This window comes from Miscanthus floridulus, chromosome 10, assembly GCF_019320115.1.
Source record: "Miscanthus floridulus cultivar M001 chromosome 10, ASM1932011v1, whole genome shotgun sequence".
Taxonomy (NCBI): Eukaryota; Viridiplantae; Streptophyta; class Magnoliopsida; order Poales; family Poaceae; genus Miscanthus; species Miscanthus floridulus.
Genome location: NC_089589.1, coordinates 4,158,797 through 4,168,977, shown reverse-complemented (window position 1 = coordinate 4,168,977; position 10,181 = coordinate 4,158,797). Strand labels below are relative to the sequence as shown.

General features: G+C 43.1%; 1 protein-coding gene across 4 annotated transcripts; it reads left to right on the top strand.

Annotated features, from left to right (window-relative positions):
- Positions 1–322: 322 nt before the first annotated feature.
- Positions 323–9,870, top strand: LOC136487526 (uncharacterized). 4 transcript variants are annotated; one of them, XR_010767295.1, is made up of 13 exons: positions 323–869; positions 1,144–1,279; positions 2,560–2,679; positions 2,825–2,950; positions 3,552–4,445; positions 5,195–5,783; positions 6,200–6,358; positions 6,456–6,668; positions 6,888–7,464; positions 7,564–7,776; positions 8,228–8,417; positions 8,532–8,632; positions 9,098–9,870. XR_010767295.1 is itself a non-coding variant. In XM_066484646.1 (11 exons), exons 6-11 carry the CDS (start codon positions 5,766–5,768, stop codon positions 7,686–7,688), a joined length of 1,011 nt encoding a protein of 336 aa, XP_066340743.1. In that variant the 5' UTR covers positions 323–869; positions 1,144–1,279; positions 2,560–2,679; positions 2,825–2,950; positions 3,552–4,445; positions 5,195–5,765; the 3' UTR covers positions 7,689–8,006. The 4 variants fall into 4 exon arrangements, 3 of the variants coding, with proteins under 3 accessions (XP_066340743.1, XP_066340744.1, XP_066340742.1); XM_066484646.1 differs by lacking the exons at positions 8,228–8,417; positions 8,532–8,632; positions 9,098–9,870 and having other exon boundaries at positions 6,888–7,335; positions 7,417–7,464; positions 7,564–8,006; XM_066484647.1 differs by lacking the exons at positions 8,228–8,417; positions 8,532–8,632; positions 9,098–9,870 and having other exon boundaries at positions 7,564–8,006.
- The last annotated feature ends 311 nt before the right edge of the window (positions 9,871–10,181 follow it).

Sequence of the window (10,181 nt, the reverse complement as noted above, 5' to 3'; positions counted from 1 at the left end):
AGGGCAGATGATATATGAGGGCAGCAACTACAATGCAACTCTTAGTCAAGCGCTAAGGAGATGTGGATCCTTATGACTTGTGAGTGTAAACGCAAAAATGGTCTTCTATGAAAAATTAAGGAATATAAAATGATTCATAACGCTAAATCAAACAAAGTTGCAAACTGAGCATAGCTTTGCTGGTTGGGTTTGGTTGGGTCGTGAACTTGTGGTGGACCTTTCCAGCCGTGATGAAATACCTTAATAGGAATCCTGCCTCCAAAAGAAAGGATTCTAATAGGGCCACGTCACCTCATCATCTCTCGGCCGTCCGATCCGATAGGCACGTTTCCTAGGCCGTTGAATCGGCTGGCTCCCTCCGGCCGAGAAGAGGCCAACCTCGGGTGCGCCGGGCGCCTCGCCCTTCCATGGCCGGGCGGCAGCTTGGTGGGTGAGCTGCGAACGGGCGTCCCCGTTGTCGGCAGCGCCAGCAGCATTCCAGGTGGCATAGGTGAGCGTGCCGTTCTCGGTGCGGCCGGACCCAGCGCGGGCAAGCCCGGCGTCCCTGGTTCGCGTGCTGGACCTAGCGCGGCACCCCGGCGTGGCTCGACCTCGACCACGGCGGCGTGCAGGCCTACGCGACGCCACGTCGAAAGCGGTCGCCTGCCGTCGCCGCCGCACCCGTGCTATCTCCATCCCGGCGCTCGCCGCTCGCGGCACCAGTCCGCATGGATCCCGCTGCGGCGATGGGGAAGAAAACAGTGCCGGCTCATGCGGGGCATCTACAGCCTCCATGCCTCCTGCTCCCATGTGCTCGACGTTGCCATCGGACATCGAATTCAGTGCCTCCATGAAGCTGCCGTGAATGTGTTCGATAAAATGAGCACAAGGTATCTTTTTTCTTTTTTTTCCTCCTTTTTCCTTTACGGATCCCATCTCTATTGTTATACAAACGTCGTCGCCGCCACTGCGACTCTGCGCTGAGATGGCTAGCACTCTCACCACGTCAATATAAAAGTTACTGTCAGCCAAGGCCTCGCGCTGCCCTGTGGTCCTGCTGCTCACATCTAGCCAGTGAAGGATTTAGTTCTTGGAACTATCTTGTAATTCTATTCCCCTGTTCTTGGGCCATCATCTCAACCATGTTCTTATTCTCTATGTTAGTTCAATGGAATTGGATTGAATTACAACGGCATAATCAATTCAATACGAGGAGCAGTTGCTGCACAAGTGAGAGAAGCTCGCTCCCTTCTTGCAGGTGCTCTTAATCTGCGGGACTGCAGCATGCTATTGATTCAAGGTGAGATAATTCCATTTCGTGCACTAACTTCCTTTTATCTCTGGACTTGCATTAAAATTATTTTATTCTCAATTTATTGGAATTGCTGTCATAGAGAAATTATTTACACTACAAATTACTTGCACTTACCTGGATTTGTTGCTACAGATTACCTGCATTTACTTTTAGTGTTGAATAAGTTACTAAATATTGTGTTCCAACATTTATTTTGATAAATGCCCTGCAAATGCAACATGTGTTCTCATTAGCGATGATGAGTTCTTATATACTGCATTTCAACATCAGGATTCTGCTCTTATTGTGTTTGGAACACCTTATGTAGTTGCCATCGGAATTTACTTAGGATGCTCCACAGTCCACACTGTCCAGTCTCATCTATATTTATTCTTATACTATCTGTGGTGTCATTGATGGTGTTACCCTTGGACGCTGTCTTCATCTACCTTTGACAACTTTGATATCATAATTCCATATGCCTTCATCTTTGGGGTACCTATTTACTATTAGGTTTCAGCTGTTCATATAGGTGAATAAAGTCTAATGCAAACTCATTTTCCCTGTATTTCATCCTACAAGCAATATATGGTAAATTATTCTCTCTGATGAAATTTCTTAGACTGGTTGCTTTTACATACATGATCCATGCTGTGTACAGCATTGATCAGTGCATATGTGGGACAAGCTACTTACCTGTGTAGGCATCATTAGAATGTTATTTTGTTTGAGGAAGAATTTGAACAAAGTTTCCTTAGTGTGATTGGAATCTTAAGAGACTCATCATTCCTTAAATGCTTAAACGATTCTTCTCAGCTCGAACTGCGTTTCTCCACAAATCATGCCTTGATGTTCTGGGTCATCCACACTTAATGGCTGCCTAAAACATAGGAAGAGGAAGCCTACGCTCATACACTCAGCCGCAGGTTAACCTGTTGCACTACTATAGGGACATTTAAGATGACATAGCTTAGTGCTGAGCTTTCCTACCACTCTCATTGTATTAGTTTTGTAACTTTATTGTAAGTTTAAAAACAAGGTTTCTAGCCATATGAAGTATTTAATAAATGAATAGATATGTTATTATTTTAGCGATATTTCTATATATCTACCACCTCAGTAATAATTTAGTATATATTTCATGGGTAATAGTTTGAATGCCTTTTGCCAAATAATTCAGCACATGTTTTAGTTTCATGGATAACAATTTTATGCCTTTTCAACCAGTTGTAGTCGCGGCTCACATCTTGGATTATTTTCTAATGATGTGCACCCTTTTTTTTCAGCTGTCCAATTGATCCGTGATCTTGAGCTGTCCAATTGGTCCGCGCTGCCTGAACTGATATATATTTTGCATGCTCCAAGTGATGCTCAACAATTATCTACGGTCCTTATTTAAAGTTTAGGTAAACCACGGATGAAAGAAGACATGATAGATGGAGAGTATATTTGCTTAGTTTCGAGCCTCACAGTTCTTGCTCCTAATCTCCTATGTTTTTTTTTTCTGCTATGACTTTGCATATATATGGATCTCGGTTCTACTCCATCCAGGTTCTCTATATAAATGAGAAGAAAGAGTATCATTTTCTCTCTCTCTGATTTAATCAACACCGGACTGCTCAAAGACTGGCGCGGCAACGCCGCGCCCTGTGTTTTCTAGTACTCGACTTGACGCAGGTATGAGATTTGAACTGTCACACCTCCCAATTAAAAACTCTCTTTTTAATATAACTGTATTAAAAACTCGTTTTTTTAATACAAGGCCACCATGTTTGCCGATATACTATGACTTAGACTAGAATTACGAGATTAATCGGAAAAGAGATAAAAACCATGCTCTGTTAATTTTTCGAACATCTTACCGTTTAGATCCAACTGAAAAGCCCGTACCAAATACAATTAACATATAGATAAATGCAGATTTTAACAATATGAAAGAGGCTATATCAATTACAAACATTAAATTAGATAAATGTTTACACTATCAGCAAGCTTTGAAAATAATCCAATGATAACACATTTTTATATAGGTTTTAAATTAGATAAATGTTTACACTATCAGCAAGCTTTGAAAAATAATCCAATGGATAACACATTTTTATATAGGTTAGTTTATAAGGTATTTATTATTTCACATACATATGCCAAGAGTCAAACTTTATAATCTTTGACCAATAATTGGGCTAAGTATCACAAACTTGATACTATTAGTTTTGTAATCAAATATATACTATCCAATAACTAGGATATCATCTAACGCTGCTTAATGTGTACACAGAGAAACACGCTAGGTCCTCTTTTTTCGCAGAACAGTGCAAAGGGATCGTAGTGTGGTTACCGGTTTGCAATGACGTTGGTTACCGGTTGTTTTCGTTGTACTTGGCTCCACCTTGGGCGGTGCTCTTCTGACGACAAGAAATCCGATCCTAAACACCTACGATATTGATTGGGTGAGGACGTCCGGCCGATCCGCTGGGCCGGCGGCCTCCTTGCTGGGCCTGCGGACGGGCGGCCCAGGGACCCCAGGGAACACCCCAGCGAACAGTTTTCCCCGCTCACTCACTCTGAATCGGCACCCTTCACCAGACCGCGGTCGTGGCCGCATCCACCTCGCCGTCTGCGGCTCCTCCACTGCGCCGTCCGCTTGCCGCCGCGGCCTTCACCGCGCCGCCCGCCTGGCCCGCATCGCTCGGCTTTCCCTCTCGCCGTAGGCCCGCACCGCTCCACTCCGCCCCGACCGTCGCTGACAGCGTCCACGGTGCCATCCTCCCGTCGTGACGACCTCCATCGCACTGCCCACCTTCACAGGGATTGCGACGGTTGCCTATCACCTCAACCCTAGCGGTGCAGGTACCACGCCGGTTGCCTGCCTCCTGCCTGCTCCTCCTTCTCCACCGCGACCTAGCGCCGGAGCGACTGTGATGCATACGAGGTAGGGATGTGTTGCCCGTCAGGGGCGACTCGTCCAGCAGCAGCTACGAGGAGGCAGATGCTGGGCTGGTCCGTGGTCGCCGGCGTCATGCAGTGAAGAAGGTCCTCAACAGCAAGGCATGCGGGGTTCTGGCAGCGAGCAAGGTCCCCAACAGCAAGGCAGGCCAAGCATCTTAGAGCAAAGGACGAACCAACATTCCTGTGAAGAAATCTCCAATGAAGAAGGTCCCCAAGCAGCAAGGTATGAGTATTATGTAGTTGGAATTGTGGTTAGTGCTATGTAGTTGCATATGTGATGCTGATTATGCAGACCCTGGTACTAGTATGTTGATTATGCTGTAGCTGTGTAGTGATTAACCATTGTTTAAGCATAGTGTAAGATCATCAAGGTTGCTAGCTAGGTGTGCATAGTGCTCTACTAGGAATGTTTGTGTCCCTACTGTTTATTTGTGTGGTGCCATTTGTTTCGACCAGCATATCTCCATCGATCTCACAGCATCTGATCTCCATCGATCTCACAGCATCTGACAAGCATATGATATCTAAACAAGAGTCAAGAGATCTGTAATCATGGATTCATGGAAAATTCATTCATTAATACGAAACATACTGCAGTAGGTCCTAACAGAGAACATTAAGATTCAGTGACAATAACTGAAACAGTTTCTGTTGTGTCTATTATTCATGATGATCAAACTGCATCCTATCTTTTGATTCAAATGGTCATCACCGTCCAACTAGTTTCGTTATACTGTTGCTTTGTTTCACCATGATATGTCCAGTGTTTCATGTCTTTTTCTTTTTTTTTTGCAACAATTAGCTATAGGGTGTGTATATATTGGCATGTGTTATCGGCATATCTATGCTGTCCACCTGCATGTTGGAACATGTACCAACTTTGTGTCCACTTTTTTATGTGTTATTCTGAACTGTGTACCCTAATTTTCGGATTTGATTTTAATATGTTGTTTCTTTGTATTTTTTACGCAGGAATTAATGCTCCCAAAACCAAAGTCAAAGTCAATGGCGACCCCTTCAAAACAAGAGTTTCAGTCCACAGGATCCGTGACCACAAGTTCAGTCAAGATCAGATAGGGTGGATCTAAGAGGCTGGTTTAGGTGCTTTACTTGCCATGTCTGAGTTTTCCATCCCTGTGAAGCTCGTTGCATGGATCATGAAGCACATTGACATTGATTTGAGAGAGTTTAGGCTCAAACATAAAGTTATTGTATTTGACAAGCAGCTTGTTTGCAACATTCTTGGTGTGCCTAGCGAAGAATAGCCTGTTAAGTTTACTTCCACCGCCGATCAATACGAATCATTCCAGAAGATTCGTGAGCCTTTTATGGATGGATTCAAAGGGAGGTGGCCCAAGTGCATGGAGGTGTTGACTAAGCCTAAGGACAAGGACCCTTTTATGAGGGCATTCATGTTGCTTGCCTTGGAGTCTGTACTCTGCCCAGGAACAGATAATGCAACCACCCCACGGTACTTGTACAACTTACAGGATGTCTCTAAAATCAAATCATTTGATGAATCAAGTTCGAAAGTACCAGACCCATGATCCTCAAGCTGAAGGTGCTGCCGCAAGCCCCTACCTTGGCTCCTGCCTTGCTGTTTTGGCGATATGTTCATTTTTCCCTTTTGTCTTATATTCTTTTGTAGTCCCATTGCAATAACTTTGCTAATCTGTTTCATTGGTACCACCTCATGTGTTGCAGTAGCTATCTATATATGTTTCAGTACATATGTTTCTATATACTTCAGCCCTGATTTTCTACTGTTTCATTGGTACTACCTCATGTGTTGCAGTAGCTATCTATATATGTTTTAGTACATATGTTTTCATATACTTCAGCCCTGATTTTCTACTATTTCATTGCTACTACCTCATATGTTGTAGTAGCTATCTATACATGTTTCATTACATGTGCTTCCATATACTGCAGCCCCGATTTCCTAATGTTGGGCCTTCATGTTTTTTTTGTATGTAGATTGCGTACATGGACCACCTTGACATACCTGCTGACCGGACTACTCACAAGATCAATTATTCTATTCCACGCATTTGCCATGTCAGCAACAATGACTTTAAATTCGTTGAAAAGGTTGACGGGAGTAGGCTGCAACTTAATGCATATGGGCAGCAACCTGTGAGTTTGATGCTTTTTTTCCTCTTCATTCATCTTTGGTCATTTCTTTTAGTCATTACATTATTTCTTGACATAATATATCTTCATTCATTGTTAGTTCCGAAAGATCAACCCCTACCCTACCTCGGTGCCCATGACTGATTACATTCCACCCCCGCCGCCAATGCTTGAAGAAGAGGCCATGGGGCCATCCCCACCGCCAATGCCTAAAGAAGAAGAAGAGTCCGTGCTCCTAAGTCTTAAGGACTGGCTGGATTGCCCAGGCACTTCCAGCCACCATCCAGTTGATACTCCTGCGGTTGCCATTGAGGTAATTTTGTCAAACCCTCTCATAATTTCTGTACATGTTGCACAATGTGCATTCATATGTTGCAGTGTAATTTTTCCCATGTTTCATTTACCCCACTTCATATGTTGCAGTGTCATTTCTTACATGTGTCAGTGACCCTATTTTATATTGTGCAAATATATATGTATATATATGTTGCAATTTCCTATGTTTAACATTGCATATATTATTTTATTGCAGTCACTTACTAAAGAATACCAAGTTCTATTGGCTCAGCATAATTCTTTGGTGGAGAAAGGTTTTGATGAGCTTGCGCGGGCAATGAAAGAGCAAGGAAAGGTGACCATGGCAAAGCGTGGTGCTGAGTTGGCTTCTAAGTTGATCCATCTGAACAAACGTTTGAATGATGTTGATTTGGCAAGTAAGATGAGCCAGCTGAAGAAACCTTCCAATGACAATGCCAACGTGCATCCTCCATCAGATCCAACAGATCCACCAGCTGAGTCACCCAAAAAACCATCCAGCCCAGTAGAGAGTACAAGACATGCAAGTACTTCCAGTCCACCAATCCCACCAGAGGACATAACACATGAACCAACTCCTCCCGGTTCACCTATCCCACCAGAGGATAGTACAAAAGATCCAACTCCTTCGCCTCCACCAATCTCACCAAAGGAGAGTACAAAAGGTCCAATTCCTCCCAAGCCATCAGGCCCTTCATATTTAGATGATATCCCTTCATTTGACTTATTCAAACCTGATGAACTAGAGTTCGAAGATGTGTGTGCAGAAAGATCAAGAAGCCCTACGCCTACTAGTAAACACTCTGATTTTTTTTCATCCATCACATTTCATTTATGTGTTGAAATGTGGCTTCTTCGATTGACACATGTGTTTTTATCTTTTTTTTGTCCAGGGGGCACCACCATTGAGGCTTCCAAGGACAGAGAAATAGGCTCAAGCACGATCAAAAAAAGGAATAGAAAAAAGAGGAAAAGAATTCACGTTGGCCTTGGACTGAATAAAAAAAATCAAGGTTGATGATGATTCCAAAGAAATTTGGAACAAGTTTTTGGCTAAAAGAGCTTTTCATCAGGGATTCAAGATAGAGGGTCAAAGCCAACCATGAGTTTACCCCCTCCCCACCCCCTACCTTTTTTCACTTTAACTTGTCCTACACTTATGCCCTGTTTTATCTGGTGTTCAGATCTGTTGCATTAGGCTTGCTTAGTTGTTGCAAATGTATTATTCACCTGTTGAAACTAGCTCTTTTTTCTGTTTTCATACTTCATTCATACCTGTTGCATTAAGTGATCAATTAGATTTGCTTATTTTCCACCTCTGTAGTCTTCATTTTTTTAGAAAATGAAATAAAAAGTAGCTCTACTTCATTCATGTGTTCAAGTAGGTGTTGCCATAGCTTTATTTAATTGTTGCAGTTGCTTGTTTCAACTGTTGAAAAAACAAGCTTCTTTTGGTTTAACACTTCATTCATCTTTGTTCTTGTAGGTTCTGCTTATATGTTCATTGTTTATTTTACATCGGTTTTAGTAATTATATTGCCTTTTCTTTTCTACAAGGCCACCTTTCATTGAGATATCTGGCTTTCATGTTACGTACGATGAGTTCTATGACTCCTTTAAGTCAAGGGGATTGGTCGGTAAAAATGTAATGGCCTTGTGGAGTTACCAGTTCAATCTTGACCACCTTCAATTGTTTGAAGAGGGAAAAACAAGAGATAGAAAATTTGCTTTTCCCCAGTTGGCCACGGTAATGATACAATACCCTATGACTTTTCATTTAAAACTGAATTCTTAGAACTCATCTTTTATTTATCTCTTCTCCTTTTCCTTTTTCCACCTTTTTTAACGTGTGCTGGACAAGACTTCCTGAGTATGGATCTAGCTTCTTTCAATAATGGTGAGACTTGCAAGAACCTTTACACCAAGATAAACAAAACATTTAAACTCAACAAGATGGATCTGGTATGTGAGCTGTATATACATTCTTTGGTTTCAATGAAATACGATTAACGAAGCAACGACACTCGTTTGTAATGGGCAGAACTACTGTTACATCTAAAATTCTCTAATGAAACAATATAATTTCACTACTATTACATCTAAAATGCTCTAATGAAACAGCCGAGTCTCACTACTGTTACATTTGAAATCCTCTAATGAAACAGCATGATTTCACTACTGTTACATCTGAAATGCTCTAATGAAACAGCCGAGTCTCACTACTGTTACATCTGAAAAATGTGGTCATGAAACAACATAATTTCACTACTGTTACATCTAAAATGCTCTAATGAAACAACCGAGTCTCACTACTGTTATATCTGAAATCCTCTCATGAAACAGCATGATTTCACTACCATTACATCTGAAATGCTCTAATGAAATAGTCGAGTCTCACTACTGTTACATCTGAAAAATGTGGTGCAGCAGGATGGCCGGGTGACAGGCGGCGTGGCCGAGGGACCGGCCGTCCGTGAGCGTGGGATACCACGACTGGCAAGTGAAGCTCTGTTCGGATTGGTGGGATTGACTCGAATCAAAACGTTATTTGGTGCTTCCGACTCGAATCGAATTGGGACAACCGGTCGGACCCGAGGTGCGTCCGGACGCCGCGCTGAAGCCAGGCGTTCGAGCGCTAGGTGCTCTAAAACACCTATGATCCCTGTGATCGCTATCACTGGATCTCACGATCTGATTGGCGCTCATGAAGAAGCGCAACACGTATGATGACCAGAGGTTAACTTCGAGTGTACGAAAGAAAAAAGCCTCATGGTGGAGCAATGCTGAACGTCGAGCAAAGGCGCTGCCGGGTCATGCATGATCACAGACAGAGCGTGCGAATGAAGGGGGAGTCATAAGAGAGAAGCAGCGGTTCTGTTAGAAATCTGTGTAGTGTCTCTGTATTCATCTATTTCTTGCACCAGCAGCTCATTTGAAAAATTTATGTTTTTTTGGGTTATTCATAAGGGCGTTATTAGCATCCAAACGCCCGCAGCTGTTTGTTTCTCGCGCGTAGCGAGCTTATGGCATGGACCTCAGCTTTCGGGGCCACTACGCGAGCATCTCGTCGCTGTCGGTCCACCCGGGGACACCACCTCCGCAGGCGTTTGCGTGCTCGTCGGGTAGGGTTTCCCACCGAGCTCAAACTACTGCGGCGAAATGGAGGGAAAGAAAGAGTGGGGAGGGAGAGGCGCGCCGTGCGAGGTAGAAGCCGAAGCCCCGTGGCAAGCCGCTGTACGTCTGCCAGCCACCGGCGCCATTGTAACATGTGCAACACTTGATCTACTTTTGAAATATCCAGATGAAACATTTGCATATACGTCTGAAGACAGATGAAACATTTGAAATGTGTGTCTGAAACACTTGCAAAAAACACATGAAACACTTAAAAACTTTTGCAACACGTACGCAACATCCAGATAAAACATTTACAACATATGAGTGAAACATATGCAACTTTCAGATAAACACAATTGCAACATACGTTTGAAAAACAGATGAAACATTAGGG

Coding starts and splice junctions, on each gene's coding strand:
- LOC136487526 (XM_066484647.1), top strand. Junction 6,359..6,455: donor ATGCATATGGGCAGCAACCT/GTGAGTTTGATG, acceptor ATTCATTGTTAG/TTCCGAAAGATCAACCCCTA. Junction 7,465..7,563: donor AAGAAGCCCTACGCCTACTA/GTAAACACTCTG, acceptor TTTTTTGTCCAG/GGGGCACCACCATTGAGGCT.